This window comes from Sminthopsis crassicaudata, chromosome 4, assembly GCF_048593235.1.
Source record: "Sminthopsis crassicaudata isolate SCR6 chromosome 4, ASM4859323v1, whole genome shotgun sequence".
Classification (NCBI taxonomy): domain Eukaryota; kingdom Metazoa; phylum Chordata; class Mammalia; order Dasyuromorphia; family Dasyuridae; genus Sminthopsis; species Sminthopsis crassicaudata.
In genome coordinates, this window is record NC_133620.1 from 430,174,495 (window position 1) to 430,198,508 (window position 24,014).

Sequence of the window (24,014 nt, forward strand, 5' to 3'; positions counted from 1 at the left end):
TTATGGAGTTTTCCATCTGTCCTGCTGCTGAACTTTCTTTTATATACTCTCTCCCCTAATTAGAGTATGAAGTCCTTGAGAAAGACTATCTAGATTTTTCTGTGAGCAGCACAAGCCAAGAACTTTGGCACTTAGAAATGATTCATTCATTTATTCATTCATTCATACATTCATTCAACAAAAACTTAATAATAATAATTAGTAATAGCTCACATTGATATGTATTTATTACCTGCCAGGTACTGTGCTAAGCCTTTTGCATTTATCATTTCATTTGAACCTCACAACAATCTTGTGAGATAGATGCTATTATTATTACCTCCATTTTACAGATGAGGAAACTGAGGCAGAGAGAGATTTTTTAATTGACTTGCTCAGAGTAAGTGTCTATGGCCAGATTTCATCTGAGATTTTCATGATTCCAGGCCCAGAGCTCTATCTACTGTGCAGCCCAGTTGAACAGAGAAAATGGTTCAGTAAGTCTTTGTGAAATAAATAAATGATGAATGAATGAATGTATTCATCCATTGGGCCTGGTACTAATGGAGGTCAAGGAATTCAAGCATGCTTGGTGTAATGGAAAAGATCACTGGACTTGGAATTAGGAGAGGGCTGAAAAGGAAATGTTGAAGGTCTCTTGTTCACCGTTATTCTCCCTCATGAATCTGTAGAGCACGAAAACATTGGAAGCATTCTCTCCAATGATGCAGACTGCAACCAATCCATATTTTTTTCTTTCTCTGTGATTTCCAGCCATGACCTCTTACCAGATGATAACAACAGCTATCATCCTCCTCCTCAGCAACACAATGGATAAAGTATTGGATCTGGAGTCAGGAAGGCCTGAGTTCAAATCCAGCCTTGGACCCATATTAACTGTGTGACACTGGGCAAGGCACTTTACTCTGTTTGCCTCAGTTGCCTCATCTGTAAAATGAACTAGAGAAGAAAATGGCAAACCACTCCAAAATCTCTGCCAACAAAACCCCAAATGGAGCCATGAAGAGTCAGATGTGACTGAAATGACAACAAAGAAAAAAATGGGTTTAATCACAGCATCTACGTTGAAGAGTTAGTTTGGGCTGTTGTCCCAATGCATCCACCCAACATCCTGTAATTTTCCTTAATTCCCTTGATGGGGGGTGGTGCTACCAATGGATCATATGGGCTCTTCTTCTCCCTCATCACACAACCAACTTTGTCCTCTTCTTTGGTGACAGCCTTGATTTTTCTCTCTTCTCTGTGATTCCTTGTATATATAATATATTGCAGCTTGCTCACCCCGACTATTCACCTTTCTGCTGCTCCTTGAGAAATCCTCCACTTCAGTTTTTATGAGACTGCAGCATTCCATCATTTGCAGTCCTACAACATGGCTTGTCTATGATAATGATAATTCTTTAATATTGAAACCTAATATCACTTTTTCCATAGTAACATTTAGTCCCATATTTTTCTTTAAAAATGATTTTTAAGCATAGGAACTAGATCTGTAATTTCATTGGTGTAGGCAACTCCCAGTGATAAAATTGCCTCTATTAATGCAGGCAAACCCCTACTTTGCAGTTTATAGTCTTTGGGACTTGCTGGGAGTCCTAGGGGTTAGCCGACATGTCCAAGGTCACACAGCCAGTATGTCAGAAATAGACTATAAAACCCAATATTTGTGGTTTGATGCCAGTTCTCTTTTCACTATGCTTGATATGATTTTATCAGAGGAAGTGACATAAAAGAAGGGACATTATAGTCTCCTTTGATGCTATTCCCCCTCCCCCCCACCTCAAGACCTTTCTAACTTGAAATTTATACATGTTTTCTCCCCTTTTTAGACTATGTGTTCCTTGAGAGAAGGGACTGCCTAATTTTTCTATATATAGCCTCAGTTCTTAATGTGGTGTTTTGCATGTGGTATAAACTTAATAAGTGTTGTTTTTTTTCATTCATTCATACATCCTGCCTCTCATTTTAAAATCTTTTAAAATGTTAATTTTTTATTATTATGCACTTGATAAACACCATCCAACATAAAAATTTCTATTTATAAAGAAGCATGCAAGAAAGAGGATTACATATTAAACTTGTTTAGTTGTTTTCATTCATATCTGATTCTTTTTGACTCTGGGGTTTTCTTGGTAAAGATACTGGAGTGGTCTGCCATTTCCTTCTCCAGCTCATTTTATAGAGGAGGAAACTGAGGCAGGCAGGGTGAAGTGTCTTGCTCAGTGTCATACAGCTAGGAAGTGTCTGAAATTAGATTGGAACTCGGGAAGATGAATCTGCCTTCTGGTTCAGCTGAGGAAAATAGAGCACAGGCTGACCAGCCATTATCCATTCCCAATAGGTGCAGATTTCAATGGGAGAGGAGGGAATGGACTGTCAGAATGCGGGTGAGTTTTGCCTTTTAGAAAGGAGATGATTGCAGGAAATGCTCATTCCCCTTTGGTGATGATCACTCATTCTGAGTGCTGCTAGCTCTCCATCAATCTCACCCTCTATTCTTTAAGTACCTTTTAACAATTTTGCTTACAGGTGCCCTTTAGTACCTGAATATTTATATCTCTCATCTGGAGTGGCCAACATAGTTTTCTCCTTGGAAGAATGGAAGGAGAAAGATGAAGAGAGAGTGGGAGGGAGGGATCTTGTAGGAGAGGATGGGGAAAAGAGGAGGGGAGTGGAGAGGAGTAGGAGAAATTAATAAATGAAGAAGGAAGAGAAGTAGGGAGGGAAAAGGGGAGAGAGATAAGAAAGGTTAGGGAAGGGAAGAGAGAGAGAGACAGAGAGAAAAAGAGAAGGGGATTAAAGGAGGGAATAAAGAAAAGAGGGAAGGAGAAAAGTTGATAGAAAGAAAGAGAGAAAAAGAGAGAGAGAGAAAGAGAAATAAGGGAGGGAGAGAAAGAAAAGAGAAGATAAATATTGAGGAGTTAAGGAAGTGAAGGAAAGAAGGAACACTCATTTCCTCTAGGACTCCAAGACTGTTGGCTTTTAGGCCACAGACATGTAGGTAGGAGCTTATTTTCAGAGCTTCTCTCTCTCTTAGAGGATAGGCTTTGGTTGAGGGCTAACATTTGCTCTACTATCCTTGCTCCTCTTTGTGACCCATGAAGTCTCCCCCAGACCTGAGATGCACAGCCTCAGCCACCAAAATCAGATAACTACTTTTTCTCTCTGGCAGAGAGCCCAAGGTGAAAGGGGGTAGGGTTGAACAACCTTGAGGAAAGGCAGCATCAGCCTGAGTGAAAAGCTTGTAAATATTTACTCTGATGTCAGATAGACAAGGAAGGAAGGAGGAAGAGAGGGAGGGAGAGGGGGAGGGAGTCATCTTCATCTGCCAGCATGAGGAAAAAAGACAAGACAGAGTTGTCTCTTAACAGACCTGGGATGTACTTTATAAAGTAATGGGGAAGTTCGCACTTTCTCACCCATAACCTTTGGAGGACAGTAGGAAACAGATAAGATGCTCCAAGAGGTAGAGAGATGGGACAGGGGAAAAACCTTGAAAACATCTGGGTTAGGGATACAGCCTTTGTTGCTATTACATAGGCTAAAGGTAATCTAGGAGTTTAGAAAATGTAACCAATTATTTCTCTAAATCATCTGCTCAGTTGGAAACATTTTAGAATGCCCCTAGTGTTGATTCCAGTGAGCACCTAATTGCTGCAAGTACTCTGGTGCCTGGGATAGGGGGTGGAGATGGGATGGGGTGGGTCCAAAACAGAATTCAGGAAACAGCTCTTCCACTGATTTGACGGGAGACAAGTAAAGCATTAACTAGGGTGAGGCAAATAAGCAGAGTTCCTAGCACTATTTTTGGCAGGGAATTTGAAGGGATGACACCTGGAGGTTTGAGGTTTTGCCAGGTTAAGTCCTTTGATCATCCAGTACTATGTTCAGTCCCAGAGTGTCTTGGGAAGTATCCTGATACAATTCTCCAAGCTATGGGCCATCTGAGTAAAGATTTTGCCTGAGAGTTCCATAGTCCTATTCTTTTAGAGCTCTGAGAACTTTTCTCTAACAGCCTGTAATCCCTCCTCAAAACCTAAAGCTTAGATTTTCACTAGGAAATGTTGTCATCATGACACTGGAGTCAACACAAGCTGATCTCATTTTTCAATACCAGCCCGTTAGCTGCTTCCTAACTTTGCCAGGAGGTACTTTGATGAGAAAGGATCAATCGCCTCAGTTCCATCCTGCCTACCTCCCTTGCCCTGACCTAGGCTGCCTGGCACCATTCTGTGGAGTCAGCCAAAACCACGTCTAATTAATTCTTTTCCATTGTGGGCTTTGGGGAGGAACAAACAATCTATCTTTGGAGCATTTAAGCTGCCAAGGAGTAGCCAGCCCCTCCCTCCCCCCCCTCTCTGTTTCTCTCTCCCTTTCTCTTTCCCTCTCTCTCTCTGTTTTTCTCTCTCCCTTTATCTTTCCCTCCCCCCCTCTCTCTGTCTGTCTCTCTTTGTCTCTCTGTCTCTGTCTCTTTGTCTTTCTCTCTCTCTTTGTCTCTGTCTCTGTATTTCTCTCTCTCTCTGTCTCTCTGTCTCTTTGTCTTTCTCTATTTCTCTCTCTCTCTCTCTCTCTGTCTCTCTCTGTCTCTCTCTGTCTCTCTGTCTCTGTCTCTCTCTCTCTCTGTCTCTGTCTTTCTCTCTCTCTCTCTCTCTCTCTCTCTCTCTCTCTCTCTCTCTGTCTTTCTCTCTGTCTCTGTCTTTCTCTCTCTGTCTCTGTCTTTCTCTCTCTGTCTCTGTCTCTTTGTCTTTCTCTCTCTATTTCTCTCTCTCTGTCTCTGTTTTTCTCTCTCTGTCTGTCTGTCTCTGTCTCTCTCTGTCTTTCTCTGTCTCTGTCTCTGTCTCTCTTTCTCTGTCTCTCTCAGGGGTTCTACATGAAGAGTGAGTGGTTCTTTGTTCTGTTTACCTTTGGGGAATATAAGGGTAGGAAACTCCATCTGGAACTCCCTCCCCTGCTTCCTTTTCCTTTCCATGAGGAAGATTCATGTTGGGGTCTATAAACAGTCTGTTTCTGCAGTCTGTGTTGGGATGTCTTGAAACATTTTTGACTTCCACAAGGAAACACAGAGTTCTTTCATTCTCATCAAACCCAAGCCTCAGGTCCATTGTTCTGTAGGACTTCAGCTAGGGAAAATAATGACAGTTCCAGAGATTGGGGTCTAATTGGAGGGGTGACGGGCAGTCGTCGTATCAAAGGAGGGTTTGAAGGATTACAGGGTAACAGATTAGAGCTATAGTGTATGTTAGGAGATCATTTAACACAATCTCCTCCTTTTATAGGTGAGGAAATAGAGGTCAGCAAAGGTTAAATGAAGTGCTTCAAGGTTACACAGGTAGTAGATGACAGTTTCCCAGGTCTTCTAACTTCATATTCCAGGCTTTTTCCATGGTGCTACTTAAGTATAAGGGAAAGCTTCCTACCAATTAGAGCTTTCTAGAAGTGGAATGGACTACTTCGGGAAACCAGTGAGGTCTTCCTCAATTGATGTATACACATGTAAGCTGGACGGCCACCTGTTAGAGATTTGAATCTGAGATTTTTGGTCAGCAAGATCAGAGGTCAGCAAACTACAATCCAGTCTGCTTGCCTGTTTTCCTATTGCTTGTAAAGTAAGAGTGGTTTTTTACATTTTAATGTTTAATAAAACTTGATTTAAAAATGTAAAAATCGTTCTTTGTTCATGAGTGATATAAAAATAGGCACCAGGCTAGCTTTGGCCTTCAGTTTGCCAACTCCTGGTCTCTGAGGCTTCTTCTGATCCTAAGATTCTGATGACTGGATAAATGCCAACCTATAAAGCAAGAGTCTGATGGAATGCTAGAAGGCTCTTCCTCTACAACTTTGAAAATAACTAGATATAGTTCAGAGGTGTTTACCAAATTACACATGACATTAAACTAACACTAGGGCAGTTGGGTGATGCAGTGAATAGGGTATCAGGCTGAGAGTCAGGAAGATTCATCTTTCTAAGTTTAAATCTGTCTTTAGATTCATATAAGCTATATGATCCTGGGCAAGTCACTTAACCACATTTACTTCCATTTCCTCATCTGTAAAATGAGCTGGAGAAAGAAATAGCAAACCATTGTAGTAACTCTTAACAAAAAAACTCCAAATGGGATTATGAAAGGTAAGTTATGACTAAATGACTGAACCACAATAATATTAATACTAATATTGGTGGATAGTCCAATAGGAAGGAAGCTGGCTTCTGTGTCAGAGGACCTGGGTCACAGCACAGCTCAGCCTCCTGGAGTGGTAGTTTCTGGGAAATTAGAATGTGCTGATCCTAATGTCATTAGGTCAACACTGGTTGCACAGAATTAGAGAACTAAGAGACCTTAAGAGATCACATAGTGTTGGATCTTCTTACTTTGAAATATTCCTTTGCCAAGCCACTCCCTTCTCCCTTTGGTGAGTTCCTTTCAGGGCCTCCATTTTGGAACTGATAGCTCAGACTGGCCATACTTCATTCATGACAGGCCATCCTTTATTCCCATCCTGGCTGTGCTTTTGATTTTATGCTCTTTGAAATTATGCCATCACTTGGGCACTCCTTCTGGCTCCTTTTTAGGTCATGTTTTTCCCAATCAGAATGTAAGCTCCTTGAGGGCAATGCCTTTTTTGGGCTTTTACTTGCATCCCCAGTACTTAGCATAGTACCTGACAAGTAATAACTGCTTAATAAATATTTAACTTAAATAATTGATTATACTTTAATAAATGATTAATTCTCCAAAGAACCATTTCTCTCTAAAACATCTTGGACATGAAATCATTTAGTTTCTATCTTATCAGTCTTTAAACAATACCTTGTTGTTCTGATACAGTCTCAACCTTCATTGTTCCTCATTCTCCCTCCCCTCACTGTAAAAAAGAGACTCCAGTCCCCAAATAGGTGATATTCAAACACTAAGACAACTGGTAGATTTTTTTTCCCTCCATTCTACCCTAGCTTGTCTCTACTATTTGGGTTCCTTCTGAAGAGCTAGGACAAGATCCATCTCTTATGTGGGAAGTTATGTACAAGAGATGATGAAGAACCTGGACCTGGGAAGAGAAGTTCATATTCTTGACCTCATGCTCTCTCCAAAGCCTCTTACTTCTGCTAGGTTTATGACATTTATCCATGAGACCCAAGGCTTCTTGAGCCTAGGAAACATGCCTTAGGTAATCTTTATATCCTCTATTTTCCCTTTTACCCCATTTGTTCTATGTAACTCCAGAGGGCAGAACAAGCAGGAATGGGTAGAAGCCGAAGAGAGAAGAGTTTGGGTGCAAAATAAATAATGACTGGCCACTGAGGTGAGGCTATTCAGGATTGGATTAGGGTTGCCACCTGCAAAAGTTCATTGATCCCCTATTGGGAATGCAACAGAAAGAATTCAAGTATTAAGAAAGAGGTTGAATATCACACAATGATCACACAACCACCCGTGGTCACACACATGGTCAGTATGAAATAGAGGCCAGCCTCCAACACTGGTCCTCTTATTCCAAAGCTGGTCTTATTATCTATTCTGCCATGCTGCTCTTATTCATAGATGAAGACCCTAAAGGTCAGTGATATTTAAATGAGCCCAGAGTTAGTAAGTATAAGAGTCAGAATCTGAGCTTTAGTCTTCTAATCTCTGTGAATATCTGGCTTACCTTGAATAATTTGAGAAAGGAAGCCTCCCTTAGAGTGGGCAAGGACTCACCTTCTGTGCTCGTCGCTTGTCAGCTCTCTGATTCTGGTGATAAATCCGACTGAAGTTGGAGACAATGACAGGAACGGGCAAGGCGATGACCAAGACGCCACTCAGAGAGCAGATGGAACCGAAGATCTTCCCTGCGATGGTCTTGGGCACCATGTCTCCATATCTGGAGATGAAAAAGTGGAATTAAGTCAGTGTGGTCTCTTTGCACCCTCCCAATGGGAGGAAAGGGCTTGAAGAATAGTCAAGGTTAATATTTTCCAGACATCTTCCTCTAGCTATTCTCCCAAGGTTGATTCTTCTAATAGGAAGGGAGGAAGCAATGGCCAAAATAAAGGGTCTGGGTTACCATGGATTTAAATCATACTTCTTCCTCATGGTCATGGATGATAGTATCATACAATGTTAAAGGTAGAAAGGACCTTGGAGGTGATGAATCCAATCTGGACCCAGTCAGGAATCTTGTCTGACTTCCAATGAGGAGAAACCCACAATCTCTTACAGCAATCAATTAACCAACAAATCAAATCAAAAAGCATTTAGTCCCCATCCCAGTTCCTTTCACCAAGTCTCACAATGTGTCCAGTTCCTTCAATTGATACACAGCATAAATTCAAGAATCTTCATAATCCTCATTGTCCTCCCTCATCCACTCTCCAGATCACCAAGATCTTATCTTAAAATGTGGAGCTCAGCAATGGAAACGATATGCCCAAAGGTCTGGCTGGGCTAGGGCAGAATACACTGGGACTACCCCTCCCTTAGATCTGGACACCCATCAATGCTTTCTTGGCAGCACATTTCACTTCTTATAACAAGTCAAAATCTGCCTCTCTTGCAACTTCTACTGTTCTAGCAGGATAAGAGATGGATTGTACTCTCAGGCTCTTGTCTTCTGACATTTGCAATCCCAAGAGGCTTTTCTCCATATCTCTTCCTTTTTCTGAGTAGTTTTAGTATTCTTCAGTTGTGGAATAATAATAAAAAAGATAATAATGGTTACTGTTTCCAGAGTATTTTAGGGTTTCCAAATGCTTTTCACAACAATTTTTTTGAGATAAGTATTATTGTTATCCCCATTTTACAGATGAGCTAACCTAAGATTAAGGGACTTATCTAGGGTCTGAAGTAGGAGCTGAATTCAATAGCACATCTATACTAGAAGAATCTTATAGAGCTTTGGGGTATAATCCATCCTTTAGAAATCAGACCCAGAGAGGGGAAGTAATTTGCTTAAAAGCACATAGCCAGTTCATGGCAGAGATGGCATTAGACCCCAGATAAGCATCTTTCTATTCATCATGCTTCCTTTCTGCCTCATGAGAAATGTTGTTCTGTTAGTAAATCTCTCATATGTTTCTGCTTTTTCTCATCAGTACTAGAAGATTCTTTAAAGTAGGTACATTCCCCCATACCCTTTAGAAATCCTCAACCATACTGGTACATCATGACATGAAATCAAGAAGACCTGAGGTCAAATCTTGCCTCAGATTTTAGCTGTGATATCCTGGACAAGCCACTCAATCTTTCTCAGCCTTAATTTGCTCTTCTGTAAAATGTAGATAATGAAAGTGCCTATCTCCTACGGTTGTTGTGGGGATCAAAAGAGGTAATACATGTAAAAATACTATAAAAACCTTCAAATGTGATATAAATACTAGAAGTTAGTTTTGACTGGAGCTGATCTGCCCTTAGGTCTTTCTGAGCTTCCCCAGTGATCATTTTCCTACTTCTATTTGTCCTTGTCAAGATTTGATTTGAGAAAATCTGGGGATCCTGGAGAATCCAGGGTTTGAAGAGGGGACTAGAGATGGACGGAGTGATGGTTAAGGCATACAGACTGGAGGACAAAGCAAAGACTCTTAGAGGTGAAAATTTATTGTTGCAGAATGGATTGAGGTATATGTCCAAGAGGCTCTGCCCAGGAAGCTCCATTTAATGTGCTTTGCAGGGATCCGAAAGAAGCGAATTTCTGGACAAAACATTCAAGGGATGACCTTGGGTCTTAGAGATGCCTGAGCTAGAAGGAGATGATATCTTCCCTTATGCCTTCTCCCTATTCCCCACTGAGTTATTTTCCTATAGACCAGAAAAAAAATTCTGGGTCCCACTTTCTATGTGCAGGTTGGCAACCCCCTTCCTGATGTTTAGATTAGTTAGAAATTCACACTTCAGCAATTGCATTGGGGGGCCTTAATCTCCTGTCTCTGCTCTCATTACTATCTCCCTTCTAATAAATAAAACTCTGTCCCAGCTGTTAAGTGTTATTTAGCCTTCTCTTTAGGAGATAATTTAAAGGCCTTTGTTAAGCCAAGAGTTCTGAAGCCTCCTTTCTCCAAGGACAGAAACACTTTCTTCTCAGCCCCTCCCCCCTCCACTGGGTGCCTAGAAACAGAAGAGATTGAGACAACCATTAATCATGAAATTATCTCTTTAAAATCATATAGCTTATTTCTTCTATGAAGGCTTAAAGCTGCTCGTCCTGAGACACCGTCCTTCCAGGCTCCCAGGTTAGCAACCTCAGCATTATCCTTGTCTCTTTATTCTCCCTCCCCCTACAATCTCCAGTGGTCAAAATCTGCAGTTTCCTCTTCCACATCTCTCACAATCCAAACCTTTCTCTCTATTCCACAGCTACCGCCATAGTTCAGGTCCTTTTAATAAAGCCTCCCCTGGGCTCTTGCAATGGCCCCCTAATTGATCTTCCTGCCTTTTCTCTTCTCTCTCTAATCCATTCTTCATACAGCTGACAAAGTGATTTTCTTTATATCCATCTCTGACCATATCACTCTACTATTCAATAAACTTCAGTGGCTCCCTATTACTTCTTTGGCTAAAAAAATCTAAAGTCTTCAGTTTGATTCTTAAAGCCCTTTTAAATCTAGCTTCTATTCCTTTTTCAGCCTCATTAGATATTACTTCCCACACTACAGTCTAGTCAAACGGATTTCATTTTTCCTTATATTTAGCAGTCATTCAACTATTAAGCACATACCATGTGTTGGGCTCTATGGTAAGTTTAGGGATACAAAGAAGGGTGAAAACCTGGTCCCCAGAAAGCAACCTAATGGACAGCTCCTTTTGCATAAGCTGTCTGTCTGCTGAGCCCGGAATGCACCCCTTCCTCATTTCTACCTTATAAAATCCTCATGGCTTCCCTCCTCCCAACCTCACATTTATTTTATATTTGTTCTGTATATTAATATGTACGCACACATGTAGAAGTTATACATCTTTCCTTCATCCTCAGCACCTAGCACAAACCCTGGCACAAAGCAGATGCTTAATAACTGTTTGGTTATTTGTCCTGGGGATTCCAGGGTTTGGAGAGGGGACTGGAGATGAACTGGAGTGATGGATAAGACATGCAGACAGGAGGACAAAGCAAAGATTCTCAGAGGTGAAAATTTATTGTTGTTGTCCACTTCTTTGTGACCCCCTTTGGGTTTTTCTTGGCAAAGGCACTGCGATGGTTTGCCATTTCCTTCTCCAGCTCATTTTACAGATAAGGAAACTGAGGCAAACATGGTCACGTGCCTTGCCCAGGTAAACGTCTGAGGCCAGATTTAATGCTCCATGTGCAGTGTTCTAACCGTTGCACCAGCTAGATGGTAGTTAGAGGAATGCAAAATGACACCATGGAGAGGACACTGGATTTGGCTCAGCTTCAAATCTGGACTCTGTTACTTATTGTATGACCTTGGATAAGCTATCTGTAAAATGAGGAAATTAGATTAGATGGGCTATGAAGTCCCTTCCAAATCTAAATATAAATGACAGGTTGGGGGGGTGCTATAGGTACAAAGGGTTAAAGTCCCCCTGCTTTCAAAGCCTGAATCATGTGCCATCTCTTCCAGGAAACCTTCTCTGACTTCCTCCCCTCCAGATGGAAGTGATCCGTGTCCTCTAATTTTTATGACATTTTGTCTGAATACTTGATACTTCCTTTGTACTTATCTATGTATAAGTAAGAATGTTTTTCTACTTTCTCCTCCCTCTACATCCCTTTCCCCTTACCACCCCCCCTCTTCCATGAAACTGTCAGGCTCCATGATGGCAAGGTCTGTGTCATCAACACCTTTGCATCTCAAGTGCCTAGCTCAGTGCCTCATATACACTAGGCACTTAGCAAACAGAGGCTTTACTGAATTTTGTGTTGTTGGTCTGAGCTTCCTTTGACTGGCGATAAATCATCGCATTTGATCCTGACAGTTATTCAACTTTGTACCTTCAACTCTGAGCCCCACAAGACAAAACAGAATCAACAAACCTAATTTGGGAATCACCTTCTTCCCCCTTCCCTGTCTCCCTATCCAAGGGAAGTCAGGACAGGCCTTTGATAGTAATTGTATTTGCTGCTGCTGGGTTTGGTTAATTTTTTGGCTGCTGTTGTTTTTTTTTTAAACTTAGATGCTGGAGGTGGGCCAGGGTACCCCTTGGCATCAGGTCTGGCAAGAGGGAGGATGTATGGGGAGATATGGTGTCCTTTTTGGGCTAGGAGAATGAACTGATCATTCCCTATAAGGAATAAAGCACTGTGCAAACTGTGACTACAGTCAAGATGAAAAATCATCCTGATCCTTGAAGTACTTAAAGTCTACTGGAAAAGTGAGATTTCTGCAGGGCACTATCTCTGAAAACAAACACCAGGTTAAATCCTGTGGCCACAAACATCACCAAGGTGAACACTGCTGTTTAATAAAAATATCCCCAACAACCCGAACAGAAGTCTTGTTTGTTATGAGCCATGTTTTGTATAACCAACTACAACCAAAGAATGAAGAATCCTTTGGAACTGGGTGAAAGGGATTTGGAACTAAATTTGTTGTTTTCCAGAAGCCCAGTTTTACTTAGAGTCATGGAGTGGGTCATCGCCTTAGAGATCATCTATTACAACCGCCCCTTTGTTTAGTAGATGATGTTGAAGTCCAAAGAGATGGGATGACTTTTGCAAAGAAGACACAGCTGAAGCTCGTAACAAGCATCTGCTTATCCCAGCAGACACTGGCTGTGATCTGCCATCTCTGACACGCATTGTAGAGAAAAGAAGGATTCTGAATAGAGGGATAGCTCTTGAGAAACCCTATGATCAGTCATTAATGCCCAGCCAACTGGTGCAAACTGGGATAAGGTCTCAAGTATTTTAGAACACAGCCAAAGCACAAGATTTTAACCAGGAACACCCAAGCCCCAGAAAAACATAAACTCATAAATACAGGAACAACTATGCTGGATGTCAGACCCAGAGCACCACTGTTAGGTGACACATTGGCACATTGGAAGACTTGAGTTCAAATCCCACCTCAAACTCTTTGTGTCTGTATGATCCTGGGCAAGCTACTTAACCTGCCTCACTTTCCCCAACTGTAAAATGGAGATAATAACACCTCTTAACTTGTTGGATTACTGGGAAGATCAAATGAGATAAGATTTGTAAAGCACTTAGGACGATAGACAGTACAATAAAAATACTAGCTATCATTATTATCATCTTTATTTCCCAAATGCACAGCTCAACCACTACAGAATAAAGGGTTAGTCTGATACTACTAGGTCAGAGGTTTAGGCTCTCTCTACTTTTATATATATAGTCACCTCATAAAAATACTTTTTAAATATGTTATCTGACTTGATCTTGACAATAACCTTTGCTGGTTGGATGCTGTTATTACTTCCATTTTACTGATGATGAAACTGAGACAAATAAAGTAACAAGCCTAGCTCACAAACCTAAGTGAAGCAGGATTCAAACTTGGGTCATCCTGTGCCCAAGTCCAGCACTCCATCCGCTTTGCTACCTAGCCGTCCACTTTGGGCTTACTTGTATTCTTCTAGAAAGAACCAATGTGGGGAAGTTTGAGGGAAGCTGACTTTGGTTTCCCCATAAGGAAAACCTTTCTACATGTCTGGAAATAGACAGCTTACTCAATGAGGTTGTAGTAAAGGCACTGTAAATTTGTGGTAAAGACATTGATTTTAGAATCAGGAGAAAACTGGATTCAAATTCTGATATTTCCTACCTGGAAAAGTAATCTAGTCTTTTTGAACCTCAGTTTCTTCATCTTAAAAAGAAAGATGATGATAATACTAGTACTTATCTCACGCAGTTTTAACAAACAAATGATTAAATGTATATGCTTTGCAAATCATAAGGAATTTATATGTCAAATATTATTATTACAACAGTTGACATTATTATTATTATTGTTATTGCAGTTAGGTGGCACCATAGTGCACAGAGCACCTGACCTGGAATCATTAGCTTTGTGATCCTAGGCAAGTCACTTAATCTGTTTGCCTCAGTTTCCTTACCTGTAAAATGAGTTGTAGAAGGAAATGGCAAGTCACTTCAGTATCTTTACCAAGAAAAGCCAAATGGGGTCAAGAGAATCAGATATGACTGAACAACTACAAAAACACCATTATTATTATTATTATTAGAGTAGTAATACTACTAGTAGTAATAGGAGTAGTAGTGGTAGCAGTAATAGTAGCAGTAAATGTAATAGTAGTAGCAATAAGGAAGTAGTAACAGCAGCAGATATAATAGTAATAGTGGTAGTAGTAACAGTAATAGTAGCAAAATGAATGGCAGAAAAATAGTAGCAATATTGTAGTAGTAGCAGCAGCAGCAGTAATAGTAATAGCAATAATAGTAATAGTAATAGCAGTAACAGTAGTAGTAGTAGTAGTGAAAACAGTAGTAGTAGCAATAATATAGTAGAAGCAATAGTAGTAGCAGCAACTATAGTAATAGTAATAGTAGTAGCAAAAATAGCAGTAACAGCAAAAGTAGTAAGAGTAGTAGTAATGATAATAATAGTAATAGCAATAATATAGTAGTAGCAAAAATAGCAGTAACATCAAAAGTAGTAAGAGTAGTAGTAATGATAATAATAGTAATAGCAATAATATAGTAGTAGCAATAGTAGTAGTAGTAGCTAGTAGTAATAGTAGCAATAGTAGTAGTAACAGCAGTAGTAGTAATAGAAGTAGTAGTAAGAGGAGTAGTAATAATAGTAATAGGAGTAGAAATAATCTAGTAGTAGTAGTAGTAGTAGTAGTAGTAGTAGTAGTAGTAGTAGTAATAGTAGTAGCATCTCCCTGCCACTGAAAACTGAATGACCACTTTTCCAAGATGTCTGGTAGAGAGATATCTTCACCTTGATCATGCTCTACTACCTCAAGTTCATTATGCTTCAATGCTGCACTCATAAGAGTATCATTGGGTTGGAAGAGACCTAGGCAGGCAACTAGTCAAAACCCTTTATTCTGATATAGATGATAGATGAGGAAACTAAGGCTGTAGGGAGGTTAAGGGTCTTATCCAAGGTCACACAATAGGTATCCAAACTCATCTTTTCTTCCAATTTGACTATTCCATTGCTGGTAATGACTTTCTCTTACTCAGCATTATCTGGGACTTTTCCCTCTTCCATGTCCAAAGAACTGATAAGTCTCTTCTATCCCAAGCTCATAAAACCAAAGAATAACAGAATCTCAGAGTTGGAAGGGGCCTGTCTGGTACCTGGATGAGAATCCATTCCACAGAATGGGTCATCCAACTTCTCCTTGCAAACCTTCAGTGAAGAGGATTCTGAGACCTCCTGGGGCAGTTCGCCATCTGTCTCTCCTTGACTGTTCTTACTGATACCCCTCTAGTCCAGGTCCTGATTATGTCTCAAGTGGACCACAGTCATAATCTCCAACTGGTCTTCCTACCTCTCCTCTCTCTATTCCATTCTTTACATCACACTGAATTTATAATCGGGAGATCTAGGTTCAAGCTCTAGAACTGCTACTTATTACCTGTGAGACCCTGGATAAGCCATTTGGTCACTCTGGGATTCTTTTAACTCACCTGTAAAGTGAGTTTTAATTTTAGTATCTTCTTAATATCAGTCTCTAGAACTTTTGCTTCCCATTGCTTACAGTATAAAATACAAATCTTTCAGCCTATCAGTAAAGGTCCTTCTTGATATGATTCCCTTTCTATCCTTATTTCACATGACGCCCCTTCATTTAATCTCTTATACTTCCATGTAATTGTATTCCAGCTAAATCAAGGAACATTTATATAACTTATAAATTATAAAATTAACTCAATAAACATTTTTATAACTCTGAAGTTATAAAATTAAGTCAAGAAATATTTACTGCAAATATTCACTGTATGTCAGCCACTGTGCTAAACACTTGAATATATAAGGAAGGACAAAAATTGTTCCTGTCTTCAAAGAGCTTCTAATCTAATGGGGAAGATAATACGTGAATAAGTAAGGAGATACAAGACATATGGAGTTGAAAGGTAATCTGAGAAGGGAAAGAATTAGCAATAAGCCAACAAAGGAGGGGTCATAAGAATAAGCCTCTTGGATATATGGGATTTGAGCTGACAGTTGAAGAAAGTCAGGGAAGATAAAAAAGTTGATTGTCTCTCAAACCTCTACCTATTGAAATATTTTACTTCTTTGAAGGTCCTGCTGACGTTTGCTCTCATCCATAAAGCCTTCATATAGAGCCTCCTCACATTTCTCATTCCCCTCTGTACTTTCCTGTTTTTAACTTGTCTTATAATCACTTGTGTACTTTCCAACTACTATTAAATTGTAAGCTTGAGAGAAAGGCCAAGTCTTGTTGACCCCTATTACTTCCAAAAGTCTCTTCCAGCCAGGGCAGGAACTAAGGAAAGGCCTACAAGGAAATAAGAAGCATATTGAGAAAAAAAAATTTAAAGCCATATGAAAAAGTGCTCTAAATCACTATTGATTAGAGAAATGCAAATTAAAACAACTTTGAGATACTATCTAAGATGATACTACCTAAGACTCTAAGATGATAGGAAAAGAAAATGAAAATGTTGGAGGGGATATGGGAAAACTGGGACACTAACGCATTGTTGGTGGAGTTGTGAATTGATCCAGCCATTCTGGAGAGCAATTTGGAATGTGCCCATAGGTCTATCAAACTGTGCATACCCTTTGATCAAGCAATTTCTCTATTGGGTCTGTAACCCAAATAAGTTATAAATGAGAGAAAAGGATCCAGATGCACAAAAATGTTTGTAGAAGCTCTTTTTTTGTGGCGACAAAGAATTGGAAAATTAGTGGATGTCCATTAATTGGGGAATGGCTAAATAAGTTGCAGGATATGAATGTTATGGAATACTATTATTCTAAAAGAAATGATAAACAGTCTGATTTCAGTAAAGCCTGCAAAGACTTACATGAACTGATGCTAAGTAAAAGTGAGAAGAACTAGGAAAACATCTTAAACACCAGTTAGATTATGTGATGATTAATTGTGATAGATTTAGCTCTTCTCAACAATTCAGTGATCCAAGGCAGTTCCAATAAACTTTGGATGGAAAATGCCATCTGTGTCCAAAGAGAGAAGTATGGAGACTGAATGCAGATTGAGAATACTATTTTTACCTTTTTTCCTTTTGTTTGTTTCTTTCTCATGGTTTTCTCCTTTGTTCTGATTTTTCTAACCTAATATGACTCATATGGAAATATGTTAAAAATGAATGTACATGTATCAGATTGCTTGCTAGAATGGGCAGGGAGGAGGTAAGTGAGGGAAGGAGAAAAAATTTGGAATTCAAAAATCTTATAAAAGTGAATGTTGAAAACCATCTTTATATGTAACTAGAAAAATAATATACTATTAAAATTAAAGGAAAAGAAAAAAGAAAAATACACTTTTAGGATACTGTTTTTGTATCAATTATATTTCCCAATATAACCTCTTCATGCTGCCTTTCTTTTTCACTTTTTAAAGAATTTATTGTAAATTTAATATTCAAAATCATTATGACTAAAGTTATTTTTAAAACTTTTAATCTCGATAAATGAATGCGCAATGTGTAAAATGTAGCTGAAGTACCTTCTTCTATCTTTTCCTACTCTGCCTTTCAGAAGGCAATCCCTTGTAATAAAGAATTAAATAAATAAAAATAAAGAATTAAAAAAAGAAAGAAAAAACAATTCAACAAAACTAACTTGACAATGCATGTAGCTTTCTGTACCTGTAAATCCCGTCTGCCAAGAAATGGATTGTTAATTGTTAATATTTTTAATGTCATAAAATACTCTTCTTTGTGACATGTGAGGATTTTATTTACTTTGTAATAAGTCAAATTACATGTTATGATAGAAGTTTTTCACCTTTTTGGTGTCATGGGTCTTTTTGACCTCTAACCCTTGCCAAAAGAATGTTTTAAAATCATTGAAGGAAATACTCAACTGAAATTAGAAATTAGTGAAAATAAAGAATATTTTCTCTTTTAAGTTTGTAGACCCCCTGAAATCAATCCACATACCCCAGAGCAAGGACACCTGTATTGAAAGAGGAATCCTTTCTACCTCTGGTGGACAAGTCTGCCTTCTCCTATCCCTAAGATTCTGGAATCCTGGGATTCAGCAATCGTCTAATCCAGTCTTCATACTTTACAGATGAATAAACTGAAGCTTAGAAAAGTCATGTGATTTGCACAAAGTTCCAGGGTTAGAGTAGCACAACCAGGATTTGAATCCAGATTCTCAGACTCCAGAGATATACCCTTCATTGTTGCCCATTTGCCTCTAGGAAGGGGTCAAGATTAAGTTCTATCTTCCTGAGTTGCTTCTTAATGTTGCAGTGAGGCAGCATCTCTGACATTCACATATCACAATTTGTTTCTTCTAGGAAATTCTCAGAAGATTTGTATGAACTGATTCAGAGTGAATTGAGAAGAACCAGGAGAACAATTTATATATTAGCAACATTGTAAAAAAAAGAAAAGAAAGAAAACCTTGAAATATTTAAGAATTCTGATCGGCACTGTGATTAATCAGAATGAAGAATACTATCTATTTCTGGATCACCAGAGAGATGATAGACTCAAGATATAGTATTTTTGAACCTGACCAATGTGGAAATCTATTTTAATTTTCTAGTTGTATTTCTTGCAAGTACTTTTTTTCCCCTTAATGGTGGGGAAGAAAACAAATGCTAGGTAATTTTAAAAAATTGAAAGAAAACATTACTGAATCATTCCCTTCTCTCTAGATTCACCCTCTTCTTTAATTCCTTAGTACACTTAGTTTGCCTCCCTTTCCCATTTAGCCTGTGGTATGGTGGCCACACACCCACAATTCTCTGCACAGACTTGGTATTAAATCTCCAGGATCTGAAAACCCTGCTTCTTCTCTTAAGCATGGGTTAATTCACCCCTGAGAACAACCTAAGCTCAAAATAGCGTCCTGCAGTGTACCCTGGGCAGTCAGAGGTGCCTTTGTGTATGGATCACTGACCCTGTGATCAGCCTTCCCAGGAAGAGATGTTGAAAGCCCTGAAACGGTGGCAACAGGAGCAAGTGTTTTAGAAAAGAAGGTCCGAGGAGGAAACCTATGGGAGGGTTAAAGCAGAGAGGGATTCTTGGGGCAGGACTTTAGATGTGGAGGAGAGTAGAACTGGAAGAGGGGCAGTGGAAGAGACCGTATTCTCTTGGATGCAGATGACAGGTGGCAAACTTCTTGCGCAGTAGTGAAGACTGTATTCAAATAAGATCTGGATGGTACATTACCAGAACTGTTGAAGTAATGATCGGACCACGTGACCAGAGTCCCTTCCCATTCTCCAGTTCTGTGAGGTTCTCTTCCTCCAGATCCATTTCTTTCCTCATTATATCATGTTGGACTTAATATATAAATATAATACAATCCTCTCACTTCTCACCATCATTGGCCAACCCAGTCACCAATGGTTTCCCTTAAAAAATTGGGGTCACTGAGGCATTTATCCAGATCATACCCTGATCTAGGTCCAATTTTCAGTTCTATCCTTGCCCAGCCAGATGAAAGGAACAGAAAAGGAGAAATGGAAAAGAAGAAAGAGCAGGAAAAATAATGAAAAATGGAGAATTCCATGGAGATAGACAGACCTCCTGGAAGAATCTTAGCATGTAGCCTTTCCCCAAGAAAATGAGTCTTTTTTGATAATGATGTTTGAAAGTGAAGGAGAGTAAAAGGGGCTCTTGGGGATCAGGACATGGACTCCTTATAAAGCAGAGAGCCAGCAGAGACTGATGCCCAGTCAGGACACTGAGTCTGAGGTCCAAGCCTCCAATTTGCAACAAGGGATGGCCCCCAGGCTCTCCTCCATCTGGGAATCCATTCTGTCTTCTGTAATCCAAAGAGCTGCCTATGCCGAGGCAGGGACAGGCGCGCTTACCCTAGTAATACGGGAGGCTAATTAATTTGTATTAGGGCTTAGGGATAATTAAACTTTTTATCTCAGCCCAAGCGGCGCAAACGGCAGCCCTTGTACGATTAATTGCTGCCTTCCTTTCCTCCTCCAGGTACCAGAGAGATAAGTCTGAGCCATTTTCTCTCATCCTGTCTTGATGCTTCTTAGGGGGGAAAGAAAGCTTCCAGAGATCTGAATGAGACAAAGGGACACTTTGCCCAGGTAATGCTTCAGTGCCTGGTACATAGTAAATGCTATATAAATGTTAGCTTATTATTGTTGTTATCTGTGGGGGAGATGGGGGAGACAGGCAGGGCTGGGCAAGGCAAAGGTTTCCCCTCAAATTTCTGCTTAACTCTGGCAAAGTAGGATCCCATTCTCGGCCCTAGTGTTTCCCTATATAGGTGTTAAAATGATTTTCCTAAAGCACAGGGCAGATGAGGTCACTCTCTTACTCAAGAAACTTCAATAACTCCTCATTAAAACTTGGCTCTGACCTTCTAGTCCAGTTTTATTTCAGGTTACTCTCATTCACCAATTCCTCAGCCCAGCCAGACTGACCTTCTGGCTATCTCTCACCCTTGATCCTCCATCCAACACAGCTCTGCGTCTTAGCATAGGCTGTCTGTCCCCCATGCCTGAAATCTCTTCTTATTTCATCTCTTTCTCTTTTAAATTTTATTTATTTGGTTACATGTTGAGTTCCAAATTGTTTCTTTCCCAATTACCCATTAGAGAAGGCCAACATTTGATGCAGATTTATAGATGGAGCCATACAATTCATACTTCCATATATCAGTTCTTTTTCTGGAAGTTTTCTTTCATAAGTCCTTTGTAGTTGATTTGAAAGTTCATATGACTCAAAATAGCTTAGTTATTCACAGTTACTCTTTGAACAATATTGCTGTTCATCTCCTACAATCTCTAGTTTCTTTCAAAGCTCAGTTCAAAGGCCCCTTTCTCCATGAGATCTTTCCCGATTTCCCAAGCTCCAAAGTCTTCCTCTCCCTCAACCAAAATTACTTGGTGGTAGAGAGCAGGGCTTCTTAAACTTTTTCCCAAGAATTTTTTTGGTGCAACTCTAGGTATATAGATGTATAAAATAGTAATTCAAATCAAACATTGACTGATAAATCATAATTTCATGACCCCTACATTCAGTTATGAGATGCCATAAGGGCCATGACCATTTTTTTTTAATTTTTTTTTTTTGGCTAAGGCAATTGGGATTAAGTGACTTTCCCAGGGTCACACAGCTAGGAAGTGTTAAATGTCTGAAGCAAGATTTGAACTCAGGTCCTCCTGATTTCAGGGCTGGTGCTCTATCCACTGCACCACCTCACTGCCCTATGACTTACAATTTAAGAAGCTTTGACATCAAGGAGAGACAGAGAGCTGAATCTAGAGTCAGAAATACCTGAGTTCAAATTTGTCCTCAGATCTTTACTCGCTGTGTGACTCTGGGCAAGTGCCTTAATCTCTGACTGCCTCAGTTTCATCATTCATAAAATGGGGATAATGAGACTTGTAGCACTTCTCTTTCTGGCTTGTTCTGAGGATCAAAAAAAAATGATGGATATGAAAGTGTCTTATGACTCTGACTAATTGGTATTCATTATGGCCTGGACCAACAAGCTGAATGGTGAACGATAAAGACCTGCCAACTGAAGAAATCATGATAACACTAGTAATAGTGGACAGGAGTCAGACTTTTCAATCATGATCTCAATTGAGCCCCTTAATGATCATCTGCAGTAGATATTTTGTTGTCAGGTATTTTGTTGTTTGGTCATTTCAGTTGCATCTAAATCTTCATGACCCCCTTGGGGGTTTTCTCAGCAGAGGTACTGGAGTGGTTTGCCATTTTTTCTCCAGTTCATTTTACAGATGAGGAAACTGAGGCATATAGGATTAAGTGACTTGTCCAGGATTACACAGCTAATAAGTGTTTGGGGCCAGATTTGAACTCCTGAGGATGAGCACTCCATCTACTGTGCCACCTAGATGCCCCAATGACATGCATTATTCTCCCCTTTTCCAAGATGAGGAAACTGAGACTTCAGAGAAGCTCATAAATGACATGTTTAGGGTCATGAGCCTGGTAAGTCTTGGAAGTGGGAGTGGAAACCAGGTTCATCTTGTTTCTGCCACAACTTGGCTGCTTCCCGTGAAACCTGTTTAATGGGGAGATCTGGGCTCTTGGAATAGTGTTGCTTCATAGAAAGAACACTGGATTTGGAGTTGGGTGTTTTGGGTTCATATCCTGACTCTGCTATTTATCTTGGACAAGTCACTTCTTTTCAATCCTCAGTTTCCTCATCTGTAAAATGAGGGGGTTGGGCTCTGTTTTCTCCCTCTACATCTGCCTTTCTTGGCCTGAACCAGGAAGAGGCTCCTGGGGGTAAGGGACTGGGCATATGGCATGGCAGGGTGTCTGAGTCTATTGCCCCCAGCAGGGGCAGAGCCAGCATGGCCAGTTCCCATCACAAGGCATCAGAAGGAGCTCCAGTGATGGGCACTGAGCAGGTGACTCATCTGCTAATGCTGACTGAGAGCATCTGGAATAGACAGAACCATCTGGCCCAGAACTTCAGTCTGGTGGCCTAGAGCATCTGTCTGATAGTGTAGACCAGGGGAACGATTAAGCTCAGACAGCAGGGACGATCTGTGGCCTGGGACTAGGGTTTCTGGAAGGTAGAGGCCAGGAGCTGACATTTTAAATAAGAACGTCCCTTCACAGAAAATGCCCAGAGTGAATTCAACGGAGTCAAGGTCTCCTCCTCTGTGTTCAAGAATGAGCATTCTGGGAATTGGAAATCCCTACATTATCCTGATGCATTGGGGCTGAAAGCTTGCATTACCTTCCCTTGTGTGAGTCTCAGAAACCTAGAAGGGATCAGTTGCTGAGATCTTCACCAGTCCGATATTCTCGATTTTGGCTCACTTTCCCCTAAAAGAAATGAAAATTTCTAGTTCCTCTAGAGAATGTTATAATCAGGATGTCCTAGAGTTCAAAGAACACTTTGTTGTGCATCCTTCTAACCATATGAAATTGTATAGTTGTGTCTTATCCCTTTGATTAAATGATAAGCTCTATAAAGATCGAGGCCTACTTTTATCCTAATTTTAAATTTGTCCCCGCTGCCTATCACTGTATTGGTCACACGATATGCAGGACATAAATGTTTCCTTTTTAATTTTTAATTAAATTAAAAATATTTTAATTGTAATTAATTTTAAAATCTCCCTATTTATTTTATAGATGAAGAAACTGAGGTCCAGAGTTAAGTGATTTGATCAAAATTAGAGTGCCTTGGGGGCAGAGCACGAATTGGAACCTTCACTCTGGAAATATGTCTGCATGGTTGCACATGTATAAACAATATCAAATTGTTTCTCATCTCTGGGAAGGGTGAGAGGAGGGAGGGAAGTGAATTTGTAACTCAAGATTCTTTTAAAAAAGGGACCAGAATCTCAAAAAATGAAAAGACAGGGAAGGGCTGCAATGTTTATGGTAGAGGGATCACTCATTTAAGAAACCATGGAACCATTGAAATATGTATCAAAATTTCTCCTTAAATATTAGTAAAGTCAATTATTCAATCAACCAATAACAGGCATTATGTTAAAGCACTGAAGATAAAAAGACAAAAGTCCCTGCCCTAATGACCTTAAAGCCTACCCACAAAAGCAAAACATACATGTAAAGGTAGACACAGTATACCAAAAGTTTTATTTCAATTTTAAGGTATTAAGATAAATTAAAAAAAAAAAAGACAAAAGTTTCAAAGTATTAAAGTTTAAAGTTGTGCTGGCTTTTGGGTCACCATGTATAAAATTTGCATATGCAATGTGGATATTTTGGGGGAAGACATTAGCAGTGGGAGCAATCTGAAAAGAGCTAAGAGGGAACTTGAGATGAGTCTTGAAGGGAGCTTGAATTTCCAAGAGATGGAGATGAAGAAGGGGAACATTTCAGAGATGGCAGCATTCTGAGAACATGAAGGCCTAGAGATGGGAGAAGGAGGGCTGGGATGTGAGGGGAAAGAAAGAGGGAGGGAGGGAGGGGAAGAGAGAGAGAGAGAGAGA

The 24,014-nt window shown here is 39.9% G+C and overlaps 1 protein-coding gene across 3 annotated transcripts in view; it reads right to left on the reverse strand.

The window, feature by feature from the left end:
- KCND3 (potassium voltage-gated channel subfamily D member 3) overlaps positions 1 to 24,014 on the reverse strand; it is a 318,453-nt gene that overhangs the window by 21,270 nt on the left and 273,169 nt on the right. For all 3 annotated transcript variants that reach the window (XM_074263067.1, XM_074263064.1, XM_074263066.1), the window contains exon 3: positions 7,698 to 7,860. In XM_074263067.1, the coding sequence (XP_074119168.1) occupies positions 7,698 to 7,860 (163 nt within the window). The remainder of the gene's footprint in view (positions 1 to 7,697; positions 7,861 to 24,014) is intronic.